Below are 16,488 nucleotides of genomic sequence, written 5' to 3' on the forward strand. Positions count from 1 at the left end.
AAAAAAAAGACAGGGAGGCAAAACTGTGTTTATCTTTATTTTACCACAGATTTCTGATTAAATAAATTCAGTTCAAAAGAACAGTGGGCACCCAGCACAGGCAGCCCAGGGTACTTAATCATTTTTAAGTAAAAAGTTAACACCACTCCATGTGTAAAGAAGGTATTTTAAATGAATCTTATTTTAAATGGCCCACAAGTTCCTGTGACAATAGCTAATTCTCAAACAGAAGGAAATGTGGCGGAAAAATCACTTCCGTGTAAACATTTTGACCATCAATCGGACTTCTAGAGCTGGTTCCTTCATTCTTTCCCTTTCTGCTTGAACTAATTGTCCCCATGATGCTGACCAGACCCTTCCCTGGAGGTCTGCAGGGGGGATATCTGTCAAATTGTCTCTTGGCTGCAGGATAAGGAACGTTTAAGCAAGCAGCTGAAGTTACGGGCCAAAAAAGAGGAAAAGGAGAAGCAGAAAGAGGAGGCCAAACGGGTCAAAGAAGAAGCCAGAAAGAAGAGGGAGGAAGAGAAGGAGATGAAGGAGAAGGAGAGGCGTGAGAAAAGGGAGAAGGAAGAAAAGGAGAAGGCAGAGAAGCAGCGACTCAAGGAGGAGCGGCGCAAGGAGCGACAGGAGGCCCTGGAGTGAGTGTCCTCCCCAGGGTGGTGTGAGCAGTCTGGGGCAAGGCCACTGCCTCCTTCCCTCTCTTTCTGTATCTTCCCCGAAGAAGGGGTAAAAGAAGCCAGAACCCTAGTGTACTCCCCCTTCTCCTCCTGCCTCTGTCTTCCGGGGACACCTGTGCAGACTCCTAACTGACTCGTGGGTTCTTGTCCGGGAACACAGGCTCTCTTTGTGTGTATCAGGCTCTGGTTGGCTGAAACCGAATTTCATGTCCCACAGGGCAAAGCTGGAGGAGAAGAGGAAAAAGGAAGAGGAGAAACGGTTGAGAGAAGAGGAAAAGGTAGACATCCTCCCAGAACATCCATATTCTGGTCTGTTTGAGACCTCTATACTCTGGTCTGGTCCTAGAATTGTCACAAACAGGGTTTTTGCCTACTGCTGCCCAGTGTTCCCTAAGTCGTGGGAGGTCCATTGTCTCCACAGGGACTGTCATCTGTGTACATATGTTCCTGTAGCTTGTTGTCATGCTGGCCTGTCACATGCCTGCTAGCTTGATGCCCCAGCCTTTCTGCTCACAAGAGCACCTCTGACACTTGAGATTATTTAGTACCCAGTTGAGAGATTGATGGATTTTTTAAAAGTTTTAAAAATTAACATCAAAATAATGTTTCAACTTAAAAGTGTTGGGGTTTAGTTCTAGGGACCTTTGTGTATTGCGAACACACACAATTCCTGTTCATTTCCTCATCTTCTATTAAATTGCAGCGCATTAAAGCAGAAAAAGCCGAAATCACAAGATTCTTCCAGAAACCAAAGACTCCACAGGCCCCCAAGGTGAGCAGCAGCTTTCTTTGACCTTGCATTTTGTTGCTGTTAGGCTCCTCCTTTGGAAAAACAAAAGGGTATCTTCTGATCAGCGGGAACTTGTGTTCCTGGTAGAGCCTAGAAATTCTCGCTATGTCCTTGAAAAGGCAAAAAGTGGCCCATTTGCTAAAAGCCACGTGTTAGGAGGTTGCTTCGTGAACAGTTTTGTGTGAGGAGCTGTGTGGGAAGATGTGAGAAAATCTGGCCCTTATCCTTGGGACTTAACACACAAGTTGGGAAGCAAGATGAAGCATAAAACAAGAACCCAGAATTCCACTTCTCCAGTCTGGCACCCAGTCACCTCCTGGAGTTTCATCTGCTTGTGCAGACCCCAGATTCCCCCATTCCCTTCTCCCTGTGTACTCCAGAAGTAACCCATCTCCGCTGCAAGGGTTTCCTTCTAGGTATTTCTGTATTTAGGTCTCCTTGTATATTTGTGCAATTACATACATATAAATCAGGATTGATCTGAATTTATAATGTTACTGCTTTGTTTGCATCACTGTAACATGGATTCTTGCCAGGTCGACACGTAGGTCTATTTCATTCTTTGTTGCTGCATAATGCTTCATAATGTGGATAGTGTCACTGTGTCCAGAGAACATTCTCCTATCGATCTCCCCACCAGTGGTGCCATGAATGTCACTGACACGCCTCTCTGCACGGGTGCCTTCCTTTTGGATGGCCCCCTGGAGGTGGGCTTGCTGCTAGGCCCAAGGGTATACATTTCAGTGAGATTGTAGTCATAATTGTCCTAGTGCCCTCCCAAAAGGACATGCTGGGGTATATTCCCCAAAACATAAAAATACAATCTTCCCTACCTGCCACCACCACTGGATGTGATAACTGTTTTTTTTAAAGCTTAACATAACAAATTTATTACCACACAGTTCTGCAGATCTGAAGTACAACACAGCTTTCACTGGACTAAAGTCAAAGTTTTATTGTTGTTATTTTTCTTCAAGATTTTATTTATTTATTTTTAGACAGAGGGGAAGGGTGGGAGAAAAGGAGAGAAACATCAGTGTGTGGTTGCCTCTCGTGTGCCCCCGACTGGGGACCTGGCCTGCACCCCAGGCATGTGCCCTGACTAGGAATCAAACCAGCGACACTGTGGTTTTCAGGCCGGCGCTCAGTCAACTGAGCCACACCAGCCAGGGCCATAAAGTGAAAGTGTCTTAATTATAGCAGGGCTGTGTTTCTTGCTGGAGACTCCAGAGGAGAATCTGTCTCCTGGTCTTTTTCATCTTCTGAATGTGCCTGCATTCCTTGGCATGTGGCCTCTTCCTCCATCTTTGAAGCCAGTGTCCCTGGGTCTCTCTGGTTGTTCTTCCATAGTCACATCTCTCTCTGTCAAATGTTCTTTTAACTTAGCCAGCCTAATGGGTAAAAAATTGATATCCTTGTTTCACTTTACATTTTTCATGATGTCTAGTGTAGTTGAGCATGTTTTTTATTTTGGCTTTTTTTTTTTTTTTTTTTTAATATATTTTATTGATTATGCTTTTACAGTTGTCCCATTTCCCCCCCCTCTCCCCTCCACCCTGTACCCCCCTCCCACCCACATTTCCCCCTTTAGTACATGTCCATGTGTCATATTTATGAGTTCTTTAGTTTCTACATTTCCTGTACTATTCTTGCTACTATTTTCAACCTACATTCTATGCTACTTATTCTCTATACCTTTTCCCTCTCTCTCCTCCTCCCACCCCTGCTGCTAACCCTCCATGTGCCCTCCATTTCTGTGGTTCTGTTCCTGTTCTAATTGTTTACTTAGTTTCTTTTGGTTTTGCTTTAGGTGTGGTTGTTGATATTTGTGAGTTTGCTGTCCTTTTACTATACATGTCTTTTCTTTATCTTCTTTTCTTAGATAAGTCCCTTTAGCATTTCATAAAATAAGGGCTTGGTGATGATGAACTCCTTTAACTTGACCTTATCTGAGAAGCACTTTATCTGCCCTTCCATTCTAAATGAGAGCTTTGCTGGATAGAGCAATCTGGGATGTAGGTCCTTGTCTTTCATGACTTGGAATATTTCTTTCCAGCCCCTTCTTGCCTGTAAGGTCTCTTTGGAGAAATCAGCTGACAGTCTGATGGGAACTCCTTTGTAGGTTACTGTCCCCTTACCTCTTGCTGCCTCTAGGATTCTCTCCTTCGTTTTTACCTTGGCTAATGTAATTATGATGTGCCTTGGTGTGTTTCTTCTTTGGTCCAACTTCTTTGGGGCTCTCTGAGCTTCTTGGATTTCTTGGAAGACTGTTCCCTTTGCCAGATTGGGGAAGTTCTCCTTTATTATTTGTTCAAATACGTGCTCAATCTGTTGCTTTTCCCCTTCCGATTCTGGTACCCCTATAATTCGGATATTGGAACGTTTAAAGGTGTCTTGGATGCTCTTAATCTTTTCCTCAATTTTTTGAATTCTTATTTCATCATGCTTTCCTGCTTGGTTGATTCTATCTTCCTTCTGGTCCACTGTATTGTTTTGAGACTCATATTCCTTCCTTTCACTATTGGCTCTCCTCCGCGTGTCTTCCTGCATCTGTTTTATGGTAATCTGCATTCTTTCATCTAAATTTCGTCCAAAATCCACCAGTTCCGTGAGCTTTCTGATCACCAGTGTTTTGAACTGCGCATCTGATAGATTGGCTAATTCTTGGTCGCTCAAAAGGATGAGTCCTGGGGGACTGATCTGCTCTGGTGAAAACATGGTTTTTGTTTTTTTTTTTTCCCCTGTCTCTCCTTTTTTTTTTTTTCGGTCTGGTTGCTCTTGTTACGGTGGGGGGCGGAGCCTTAGGTGCTCATCTGGGCTGGGCACCCCAGTCGCTAGATTGTGACGTTATATGTGGGGGCGGGGCGGGAGAAAACAATGGCGGTAGTTCCGTTCCCCTGGACTCAGACCCTTGTCTGGGCTTCTGGGCCGCGAGTTCTGCCCTGGTCCACAATCGCTGCCCCTCTGGGTCTGCCAGCCGCAGCTTGCGTACTCAGGGATCACCGCTGCCTTCTTACGCGCCCGATGGCTTTTGCGCCGATTTCGCGCCAAACCTTCCCCCGACCTCCGCGTGCCGCTGGCCCGAGCCAGCCCCGCGTCCGCCGGCTCGTCTTCTCCTACCAGTCCGGATGAACGCGTCTACTTCAACCTCTTGGCTGCCCGACTTCGATTCAGATAAATCCTCTGCCGGATCTGGGTGTTATTCTGATAGTAAATTATTGTTGTAAATTATTGGTTTTCTAATCTTGGTTGTACGAGGAGGTACGGTGCGTCCACCTATTTCCTCCATCTTGCCGGAAGTCAGCTTTTTTTTTTTTTTTTTTTTTAAAGAGAGAGGGGGATGGAGGGAGAAATGAGGAGAAACGGCGATCATCCACCTCTCACACATCCCCAATCAGGGACCTGGCCCACAACCCAGGCATGTGTCCCAACTGGGAATGAAGCAGCAAACCTTCAGTTTGTGGGACAACCCACTTAGTCACATCAGTCAGGACCATTTGCCATGTTATTTCTGTACAGGATTGGCTTTCTATTCTGGTCTCTAGGAGTTATTTATATAGCCAGGATTTTCATCCTTGGTGATATACATCACAAATACTTTCAGTCTGTTAACTTGCCCTTTTTTTAAAAAAAGATTTTATTTATTTACTATTAGAGGGGGTGGGGGAGAAACATTGATTGGTTACCTCCCACACACCCCCAACTGAGAACCTGGCCCACAACCCAGGTATGTGCCCTGACTGGGAATTGAACTGGCTACCCTTCAGTTTGCAGGCCAGCGCTCAGTCCACTGAGCCACACCAGCCATGGCCTAAGTTTTGTTTTTTATGTCTAGTTCCTCAGCCTAACTGGAACTCTGTGTTCATAGTGTGGGGCATGGCCCTTTCCCATATGGGTGCTCAGTGTTCCAAGTACTGCTTGTTAGAACAATCAGCTGGTTCTTGGCCTTGGGTATATGTTGGCATCACCAAGGAGCGTTAAAGAACACTGGGGACTTCTGGTCAAGATAGTGACATAGGAAGACATGGCTCTCCTCCTTGCACAACCACATCAAAATTACAACTAAAATATAGAACAGTTATCACTCAGAACCATCAGAAATCGAGTTGAATGGAAGTCTGACAATTACAGAATTAAGGAGCCCACATCCATCCATACTGGTGGAGGGAGGGGTGCAGATGCAGAACAGGCTGGTCCCATACCAACGTGTGGTGGATAAAAATTTAGGAAGTATATCTCAGGAGCAAGGAGTCCCGGTCCCACACCACGCCTCCACGCACCCAGTGTACAGCTACGGACCACGTCAGCACCACCACCACCCCACCCCTGCACAGCTGGTCCTCCACAGAGGGCAAAGGGCAGTAGTCAGTGGTCACAGCCAATCCTTGCATCTGATTGGCCTGGGTAAATCCCTCCAATTGACCTGCCAATGGCAGTCAGGGTTCCACTACGAGAAGAGGGTTTGCTTAGGGTCAGCCCACATGAGTGGTGCATAATGGGTACCCAGGCTGTGCCACTGGACCCTATACAACACCTACTACAGTAGAGCATACTACCAAGACAGAGCCAGAGCACCTCTACCTAATACACAGAAACAAATGCAGGGAGGCTGCCAAAACAAGAAAAGGAAACATGGCCCAAATGAAAGAACAGATCAAAATTCCAGAAAAAGAGCAATCTATCAGATGCAGAGTTCAAAACACTGGTTATAAGGATATTCAAGGAACTTAGTGAGGACCTCAGCAGCATAAAAATGATCCAGTCAGAAATGAAGGAAACACTCTTTTAAATAACAATTTATAGGGAAACAACAGTAGAGTTGATGAAGCCTAGAATCAAATCAATGATTTGGAACAAAAAAATTAAGATAGCATAAGCAGCCTCTGCAACAACTTCAAGAGATCCAACATTTGCATTGTAGAGGTGCCAGAAGGAGAAGAGAAAAAGCAAGAAATTGGAGATCTATTGGAAAAAAATAATAAAAGTCTTGAAAAACAGGGACCTACAGCCAAGATTGCTCTACTCAGCAAAGCTATCATTTAGAATTAATTGAAGGGCAGATAGCTTCCCAAGACAAGAAAAAATTAAGGAGTTGATCATCACCAAACCATTATTATATGAAATGTTAAAGGGACTGATTTAAGAAGTAGATTAAAACTATGAACAATAAAATGGCAAAAATACATATCTATCAACAACTGGATCTAAAAAACAAACTAAGCAAACCATAACAGAGACTGAATCATGGATTTGGGGAGAGCCTTTTGATGGTTGCCAGATGGGAAGGTGGTGCAGGGATGGGTGAGGAGGTGAGGGGATTAAGAAGTACAAATAGGTGGTTACAGAGTAGCCATGGGGGTGCAAAGTACAGTATAGGAAGTGGAACAGCCAAAGAACTTTAATGCATGACCCATGGACATGAACAATGGTGGGGGGGGGCCGGATGGGGGTGGCAAAGGGGAAATCAGGACAACTGTATTAGCATAACCAATGAACTACAAAAAAGAAAACACTGGGGTCTGGGTCCCATCCTGTAGAACACCTTGGGCCCGGCGTGGGCAGCAGGGTTCCTGACAGCCCTTGCATTACCCTGTTGTGGGGCCTCAAGGAGGGTCACTGGCCTCGGCCGCTCTCCTTGCTGATGTGGAAGGTTGACTCTCTCATGTTGGACTTCATAGACATAAATCGTCCTCACTTTCTATGCCCTCACATGCTGCCGGCTTTGGGGTCCACTGACACACACACATGAACAATGCCGAAGAAGCCTGAGCAGGGACATTAAACCTCCTAGAATTTACAGTGGGTGGTTCTTAGAACACAGACACCAGTGTTTCAGGGTCATGTCTGCCTTTAGTGTTGAAACTGACCCTATGTTGAAGGTCATCTTGTATCATAAAAGTGCATCTCTCAGTAAGCTAGTCACTCTCCAAGTCTTAGTTTCCTCACATGACAACTGAGGTCTTAATTGTCTTCTTTCTTTTGTTCTTTATTTTTAAAGGAAAGTCAGATTTATTGAGGTATAATTTACAGCAATTCGCCACTGAATGAGTTTCGGCAATGTATGAGGCCACACAGCAACTGCATAATCAAGATCTGCAGTGTTTCCATCACTCCTGATGGCTCCCTTGTAGCTAGTTCCCTCCTTCCCCCACCAGCCTGTGGCCATCACTGCTCTGTCCCTGTAGTTTCACCTGTTCCAAAAGCCTGTATTAATGTCATCACATGGCATCTGTCCTTTGACCTACCCACCTGGATGCCTCTGCTGAATGGCATCCATCGCCCAGGTGTGCCATCACATCTTATCTCCATTTCAGACCCTGGCTGGCTCCTGCGGGAAGTTTGCCCCTTTTGAAATTAAAGAGAACATGGTCCTTGCCCCTCGTTGTCGGATTGCCTTTGACCAAGACCTCTGTGATCAGTTAGACCAGCTCCTGCAGCAGCAAAGCGACAACTTCTCCTTCCTGAAAGATCTAAAAGGCCGGCAGCCTCTCAGGTCTGGACCCACTGTGGTTTCTAACCGGAATGCAGAGTTTTTAAACAGGTTAGTGCCCTGGAGACTGTCCTTTGCCTGTTGGAGAAGTCAGAGTGCAGTGGGCCTAACTACAGATTCTGGTCCGCTGCTGACCCACTGTGGCCTTGGGCCAGTCATCTCCCTCCCATGTCTCCAGCCCTCAGTTCAGAGTTTAGTCTGACCTCTCTTCTGGCTTCCTGTGAGCCTCTGAAATCTCTGAGGTGTGCTCTGGGAGTGCAGGCGGCCTGTTCAGCATCCCAGTCTCTCTTGGGAGGGATCCATTTCCATGCTGGCCTCCCTGGAGGGGTGCTCCCTGCTCTTGGCCAATGGACTTTTTCTTCATGACCCGGCTCACAGGCATGCCATGGGGCAGCAGCATGGCAGCACTCTGGTTTCCCCTCCTTGTATTGTGTCTCTGGAGTGAATGTTCTTAGCCTTCTTCAGGGGCAGGCAGTGTTGCTGCTTAATGGTTACCTGCCCTTGTAGACTGTTGGTGGCCTGCTTCCTTGGGAAGACCAGGTGATCCTGTTGCTGGGGAGGCATGTGACTGAACACGGTGTCTTACCCTTCAGTGATGTGGTGATCGTGGAGAGCAGCAAAGTAGATGGCGTTCCTGAAAGGAAGAAGTTTGGCAGGATGAAGCTCTTACAGTTTTCTGAGAATCACCGACCAGCATATTGGGGAACGTGGAATAAGAGGACGACGGTCATCCATCCAAGGGACCCCTGGGCCCAAGACAGGGTGAGCTTGCAAGCCGAAGTGCCAGTGGTCTGGGCACACCTGTGTTTCAGTTTTCCCTTCTCAGTTTGTCTTTGTTTACACTGGTCTCTCGCATTCTGTAAGTATTCTAGCTTCTCTGCTTTGCCATTTCCTCCCCACCCTGAGAGATGGCAGTAATGCACTGCGTGTCTCTTTTCTCAGAAGCTCCTGGACTATGAGGTAGACAGCGATGAAGAGTGGGAAGAGGAAGAGCCGGGAGAATCTCTCTCTCACAGTGAAGGGGTGAGTGCAGACCTGGAATGATCCCGGCTTCTCCCAAAGGACCACAGCAGCCCTGGGCTGGATTCACTCACGCAGCTTCTCTGTCATCTACAGAGTTGTCTGAAAATGTCTGCCAACAACTCACATCTGGGTTTCCAGCTTCTTTTGGAATACCTTATTTGGCAACACTAATCTGCCTGGCAGTAGTGGGTTGTCACCTAGTACAGTCGCCCCTTCTAGATGGGGCACACCCACTCTCTGGTTCACCCAGGTCTCCACCACTCCCTCTCGATTTACTGGGTGACTTCAGTCCTTGGTGTGTTGCCTGGCCCTCGTCCCCCACTGCAATACAATGGAATTAGTTCATGAGGTTTTGGTTGATCACTTCTTGTATGTGCCTTGACTGGGGATTGAACCCGAAACCTTGGTGTATCAGGACAGCACTCTAACCAACTGAGCTACCTAGCCAGGGCCCACAGATTTAAAGATTTCTTTAACCTCTTTTTGTTTTTTAAAGATTGTATTTATTTTGGTGGAGGGGGGAGAGGGAGAGAAACATTAATGCCTCTCATGTGCCCCCAACTGGGACCTGTCCTACAACCCAGGCATGTGCCCTGACTGGGGATCGAACCAGTGACCCTTTGGTTTGCAGGCTAGCAATCAATCCACTGAGCCACACCTGCCAGGGCTACAAATTTAAATTTTTAATGAAGCATGTATTGTTTCTACATGTGGACATTTGTTTTGTTTTGTTTTGTTTTTAAGGATGATGATGATGAAGTAGGAGATGATGAAGATGAGGATGATGGGTTTTTTGTGCCCCATGGGTACCTGTCTGAGGATGAGGGAGTAACTGAGGTGAGTGGGTGCATGGGGAGGTGGTTGGTCAAAGAGGGGCTCAATCTGGGGCCAGAACTTGGTGGCTGCTAACCTGGGGACAGTGCCGATGGGTCCCAGCCCACCCACAGCTGATCCCACATGTATCTTGCTCCTTGTAGATCTGAAGCTGATCCCCAACAGGTGGTCATCTGTGGGAATTCTGGACCCTGTGCTGGGGCTTATCTAGGAGGTGGGAGAGAATTCCCAGTGATGGGAGGGATTGAGAAGAAACCCCGGACAAGGATTGACTGTGGTTCGTGGGTTAGCTTGACAAACATTTTCTTTTTAACATGTGTTTAGCTAAAGTGTAATTAACATACAGAACATTCACGTTTTAATTATTCAGTTTGATGGGCTTTAATAATTGGCAACATCACCACCTGAAATGAAATATAGAACTTTCCATCTCTCCAGAGGGTTCCTTCAATTCCCCTTCAAGTTTAGCCCACCACCACCACCACCACCTTCTAAATGTTGCCACACGGTTGAACTTTGGCATAAGCCATTTTTAGGGCTCCAAAGGACTATCAACTGTGGTGTTGGGGTAGTGGTGAAACAGTGACAGGTGTGGTAACCTGTAGAATGACTTTGCCTCAAAGTCAGACTTAATGGGGATGAGTCCTATATACATTTCTGACCAATGAGGCAGGCTGGTGTCTTGTTGGGCCCACAAGCATCTCTGTCTTAGTGGTATCATTTGTTGTGGGAGAGGCCCGGCCCTGTGGCTGTACTGGGCGTTGAGTTCTACAGCTCCTGGGATCACATGTTAACCTGAAAATCAAGAGTGGAATTCGGAGGCCTCTTGTATACCTGTGACTCATCATCACAGCCAGACCGGATAGATGCATCTAAAGCACCAGGAGTGCCAATTACCATTCAATCTAGAAAAGCTTTCTGCACGTTTCATTTCCTATAATATTAGAGAAGGGACAAGTAGGACGTGGTGGGAACCATGAAGGTGCTGTTTCTGCCTTGGCCCTGACTCTTCGAATAACTGCCCCCAAATGCTCTCTGCTTCACGGTCCCCAGGGCTGGGACTGCAGTGCAGTGCCTGGGGTGGAGAGGAGTGGGGACCCTGAGTAAGCGTCTGCTCTCTCACCTGCAAGGAATGTGCCGACCCCGAAAACCACAAGGTCCGCCAGAAGCTGAAGGCCAAGGAATGGGATGAGTTTTTAGCCAAGGGAAAGCGGTTCCGCGTGCTCCAGCCCGTGAAGATTGGCTGCATCTGGGCAGCAGACAAGGATGACAGCGCCGACCTGAAGGTGCTAGAGCAGTTCACGGCGTGCCTTCTAGAGACAGTTCCCTCCGAGGAGGAGCAGACGCCCAAGGCCTCCAAGAGAGAGAAGAGGGACCAGCACAGTGAGTGCTGGCTTGGGGCAGGGGCAGAAGGGGATCAGGCTCCCACCTGCTCCGAGGCCCAGGTTGGTCCAGGGCCAAGGGCAGACGTCTTAGGCGAGTGGATTAATAATATAAAAGTTCTTTCAGTAAATTACAAAGGCCAGCACTTGCTGAGCACATCTGTTTCTTCTCTGATATTCACAGTAGCAGTACAAGGTAGCTAGTTTATAATCAGCCCAATTTACCAACAGGGAGGGACACGGGTCCAGAGTGCCTGGCCCAGGGTCACTCACATCCCTCACCTCTGTGCCTCCTCACTCTTCAGAGCTGGGGAGGACCAGTGCTTCAGAATGAGAGCACGATGACTGTGACGGAGGAAACACAGGTGCATAAAGTCAGACGTGATAGTTTCACCTGAATGAATCTGCATTGTGAGGTTTGGGCTTCCCAGAATCTCTTCCGGAGCAAGTCTATGTGTCTTAAATGTACCCTTAAAAGGCCACCTGAAGCTGATCATGTCCCTCAATTCTGGTGACAGGTTCAGGTACCATGTGCAGTGTTTATTGCGTTTCTCCCCGTGTCTGACACCCACCTGTATCCCCACCTCTCCCCACCAGTCTTGGCCCAGTTGCTTCCGCTGCTGCACGGGAACGTGAATGGAAGCAAAGTCATCATCCGGGAATTCCAAGAGTGCTGCCGCCAAGGACTGCTCAGCAAGGACACCAACAGTCCTGAGAACAGCTCCGCCAGCCCTCCGAGCCCTGGCTCTTCCCGCCCACAGACCCCCACCACCAGTGAGGACAACACTGTCCCCTCCAAGGCCAGGCTCAAGCGGATTATTTCCGAGAACTCAGTGTATGAGAAGAGGCCCGATTTCAGAATGTGCTGGTACGTCCACCCGCAGGTGCTGAAGAGCTTTGATCAGGAGCATCTGCCCGTACCGTGCCAGTGGAATTATGTCACCATGGTGCCCTCGGCCACCAGGGAGGACAGTGGCACTGTCCCGGCTGCAGGGCCCAGCCAGGGGACGCCCGTCTCGCTGAAGAGGAAGTCAGCGGGCAGCATGTGCATCACCCAGTTCATGAAGAAGCGCAGGCATGACGGGCAGGTGAGCAACGGGGGCTGAGGGGCCTGGGCGGTCAGGGAAGCCCCCAACATCGCTTTTTTATTTCTAATAAAGCTTGTTTTTTAGAGCAGTTTTAGATTCACAGCAAAATTGAGGCAACAAACTTGTCCGAAATTAAGGAGAGGGTACAGGGGTTTCCCATACTACCCACCCCACAACACACATGCAGCCTTCCCACCATCGACGTCCCCCGCAGAGCTGTTTGCTTTTTAAGAGTTGAGGAACTCACATTTGACATGTCATTATCATCCGAGGTCCATGGCTGGCATTAGGGTTCACTGTTGGTGTTGTCCGTTTCATGGGTTTGGACAGATGTGGGAGAATGTGTGTCCCCCGTTACAGTATCGCACAGAATCATTTCATGGCCCTAAAAATCCCCTGTCTTGCCTATTCCATCCTCCATCCTAACCCTTAGCAACTGCTGATCCTTTTGCCATCTCTGTAGTTTTGTCTTTTTTAGAATGTCACATCACTGGAATCATACAGTATGTGGGCTTTTCAGATTGGCTCTTTTACTTAGTTATGTGCCTTTCTGAGTCCTTTATGTTGTCTTTTCATGGCTTGATGGCTCCTCAATTTAGGGTCCTCACTTTGGGCCAGCCACACATTTTGATGAAGGCATGGTAGGAGCTAAGTCTTCTGCTCGCGTCCAGAGCCCTTTTCTGGAGAGTGGTGCTGCTCTGGGAGCTGTGCTCTGAAGGCTGTAGCCGCGGTGTTGGAGGAGGAGAGTCGGTGTACACCCCCTTCACTCCCCACTCCGGCCCCCTGCTCCTCTGACATGAGTTACTATGCAGCTTAGAAAATAAAGTGATCATCAGGGTGAGGAGGCAAGAGAAATTAAATTGCCCTTGGAATGATGTCTGTCTGTCATAAACCTTCAACTGTCACAGCAAGTGGGACCATCAGAACATCTGAATGTCAACTGCCACTCTCCAGAACCCTGGCCAGGTGCCTTGTGTGCACAGCTCTGCCTGCCTATGGATTCAGCTTGGTTCTGTGGGGAGCCCACAGGATCAGGAGATGGGGGCCCCAGACCCACAAACACTTCTCTCCCTGGACCTCAGCCCATAGTGATGAGTGTCATTAGATCTATCAGGTGTTTCAGCCACACAGAACCTTTAACGGTCAATCTTAGTGTTACCCGAACAGTCTTAGGAGGGAGTCGTGTGGCTGCTCTGGTTGAAACCATCCGGGGGCTCCTCATTTGAAAATGGGTGGTGCTGGAAGACACCCTTCATGTGAGCTCACAAGCAGCCTTTGAAGGCCTTTGCCCTGTCAGCCCTCCCTCAGGCACTTCTGTACTGTTGTCTGCTGCTTTGGTGTGGTGTGGAATCCTGCACAGTCTTGTGTGGGAGCATAGCCGCATTCCTGAGCTCCACTTCCCTTGTGATCATCCTCATCCACGTTTATAACCCATGTTGCCCTGTGTAGCAAGTGGTGGTTTTGCCCTATTACCAGGCACTGTCCCAGGCACTTTATGTGAATGCCTGCATTTCTGGTGGTAAGAAGCTTTATTCTGTAATTGAGACCTCCAGGAATTAATTAAGCCAGGATGTGCCCTCCCAGGTGAGAGGTAGATATGGGAGGAAGGTATGCCTGAGGATCAGTGGAGCAGATCATGTTACCCAATGATACAGTCAGTGCGGACTCAGCTCCTTGCTGCAGAAGCACTCCACAAGAAGGGGATTAAATCCTTAGGAGATCTGGGCACGCTGGCCCCCACAACTCTGATTCAGTAAGGTGGTAGGGGGCTAAAGTCTGCATTTCAAAGCCCCTTCTCAGGGAGTCCTATGGGAAGGGTCCAGGACCATTGCATGGGCCAGCACAGTGGGTACCGGCTCTTTGGATGTTCTGGGAGCGGTTCTATGTGCAGTCAGACTCACCCCTACTCCTTGGAGCACTCAAGCTACAACACCCTGCTTGACAGCACTGGATCCCCAGAACTATGTTTGGCCTCAGGTAACAGCCCCTTGTGTTGTGGGAGTTTGTCTGCAGCAACAAGTCCTGAGCTTGTGTAACTTCCTAGTCCAGTAGCTGAGTCCTCCTCTCTCCCACTCCTTCCTTAGTGTGTGGCCTGCCAGCAGGAGGAGGGTGGCTGAACCCTCCCTGGGGAGACAGCCCATTTAGCTGGAAAGCGACACCCACCACAGCCGACTTCCACCTGTATCTGTCTGGCCAAAACACCTAGGCACAGCCACTGTGGGTTGCAAGAGAGGTTGGGAAATAAGACCTGACCACCCTCCTCCCCCAATAAAACTCCAGTTCTGTCTTGGGCAGGGGGCTGCATGAGCAGGGCCTGCCAGCACACTGCACCTACCCAAAGTCGGGGGCAGGCATAACTTTCTAGAAGGGAGGACTGGAGGAGCATGTGGAACACCTCTTACGTTTTGGTAAAGCTGCTAACTACTGTTTCTGCACCATTGGAAGTAGTCGGACCTAAACTATGAATGTGTGTGAATGTTTTTAAATCTTTATTTAGATTTAAGTTATCATGAACCTTGGGGTTACAAGGTATTACCGGAAGAGTGAGCACTTGTGGATGGTTGAGACACCAGCCAACTCTGCCACCAAATGTCTGTGGCACCAAAGTGACTCAGATCTGGGCCTTGGTTTTGTTTTAAAATGGGGAGAGGTTCTGCTTCTCCTTTCCAGTCAAATATATTCTGTTATCAAAGCAAAACTAAGACAAGTGTTACGCTGCCATAATTCTTAACAATTGCCGAACGCCTCCCTAACCCCTGCCTGTTCCACATGCCCCCCCCTTTCCATCTCTGCATCCACTGCATGCAACAGCGACAGTGGGGTGCGGAGCTTTCCCCTCACACTAAGCTGCTGGCCACTCAGCACAGCGCATTCAGTGTCACCCAAAATCCCACTGTAGAGTAGTAATCTGTCCTGTGTGTTTGGGGTTATGATGGTGTGTCCCCTAAACTTATGTTTCTTGTTTGGAGGGTCCCGTGACCAGGAAAGGCTATGAAATGTCTGTTCGTTTTGTTTAACAGATCCAAACACTCCCAACTCTGCATAGTTGAGAACTGAACTGTCTGCTATTCTCGGTCAGTCAGTTCTTTAGAACAGGTTGTTAGACATCGCCCCCAGCATCCTACTGTGGCAGCTCCTGCTTTTGCTCTGGGGGCTGTTCCTGTCTCAGCGGTCCTCCAGCCGCCAGGGAGTCTGGCTGTGGAGCATATACACCAGGAACTGATGCTGCTGCAAACGCGAGCCCGGTCTGCCGGCCAGGCCGGGAACCGCATGTGCAAATCTTGCTGCTCTGTCATCCCTTTTCTAAGCAAACAGAGGTTTTTGTAGCAGAGGAATTTTGAAGTGTTTTGAGAAGTAGCCCCTCTGTTGAAATCTGATCCTACCTCCTCTGCTGGTTCCCTTTGTTTGTTTACAGGAGGAGTAAACGTGTGTAGGTGGTTGATGTTTAAAATTGGTCCTGCTACCTTCCATCTTGCCCTTCTGTCCCCTCTGCTGAACGCCAGTGAAAACCTTGTTGGAAATTCTAGCCCCGCTCTCCCACTGTCCTGACTTCCGTCTGGTTCATCGGATGGCGTACCGCACAGGCCAAACTGGTTCAAGCACAAACTGAGAGTTGTCAGGTCTCAGGCAGAAGGGACAGAGAAAGCACTGACCAACTGAGCTCTCAGCCATTGATTTCAAATAATAAATGTAGAGAAAGTCTGTGCCTTATCAATTTTCCTTTCAAACTAAACCAGAAACCCAGACTTTTAATTCAAAGCAGTTCACAAATTATATTTTATTAAGGTAAATATGATGGTGGTAGTTTTCAGAGCTTCATTGGAGGGAACTTCCCATGGTTTCCTTTGGTCACTGGCTATCAAATGGATTCCTTCAGTGTGTTGCTGAAACAGGTAGAGGGGTCAGGCGAGTGGGCACCTGTAGCAGGAGGGGTCACATACTGGTCTGCCCCGAAGTGCCTGTACTGACAGCCCATGCCCCCGTGTCTATTCAGGTAGGAGCTGGGGACCTGGATGGCTTCCAGGCAGACACAGAGGAAGAGGAGGAAGAAGATGGCGACTGTATAATGATGGACATCTCAGATGTTGCTGGTGAGAATGGCCCCAGACCCTCTTCCCATAGGCTGGCAGCTGTGGGGAAGACCCCTCCCCCCCCAATCCCTAAGTTACTTTTAAGAAACCAAAGAATTGAAGGTTGATTGCCA

General features: G+C 48.3%; 1 protein-coding gene across 3 annotated transcripts in view; it reads left to right on the forward strand.

Annotated features, from left to right (window-relative positions):
• The window catches only part of CHAF1A (chromatin assembly factor 1 subunit A), a 32,527-nt gene that overhangs the window by 15,102 nt on the left and 937 nt on the right, over positions 1–16,488 (forward strand). For 2 of the 3 annotated variants that reach the window (XM_036032214.1, XM_028520275.2), the window contains exons 5-14: positions 409–638; positions 895–955; positions 1,381–1,449; positions 7,782–8,008; positions 8,551–8,719; positions 8,900–8,980; positions 9,725–9,817; positions 10,945–11,197; positions 11,794–12,284; positions 16,279–16,375. In XM_036032214.1, coding sequence (XP_035888107.1) covers positions 409–638; positions 895–955; positions 1,381–1,449; positions 7,782–8,008; positions 8,551–8,719; positions 8,900–8,980; positions 9,725–9,817; positions 10,945–11,197; positions 11,794–12,284; positions 16,279–16,375 — 1,771 coding nt within the window. The remainder of the gene's footprint in view (positions 1–408; positions 639–894; positions 956–1,380; positions 1,450–7,781; positions 8,009–8,550; positions 8,720–8,899; positions 8,981–9,724; positions 9,818–10,944; positions 11,198–11,793; positions 12,285–16,278; positions 16,376–16,488) is intronic. The other variant, XM_036032215.1, reaches the window with a different exon arrangement.

Source organism: Phyllostomus discolor, chromosome 8 (genome assembly GCF_004126475.2).
Source record: "Phyllostomus discolor isolate MPI-MPIP mPhyDis1 chromosome 8, mPhyDis1.pri.v3, whole genome shotgun sequence".
Taxonomy (NCBI): domain Eukaryota; kingdom Metazoa; phylum Chordata; class Mammalia; order Chiroptera; family Phyllostomidae; genus Phyllostomus; species Phyllostomus discolor.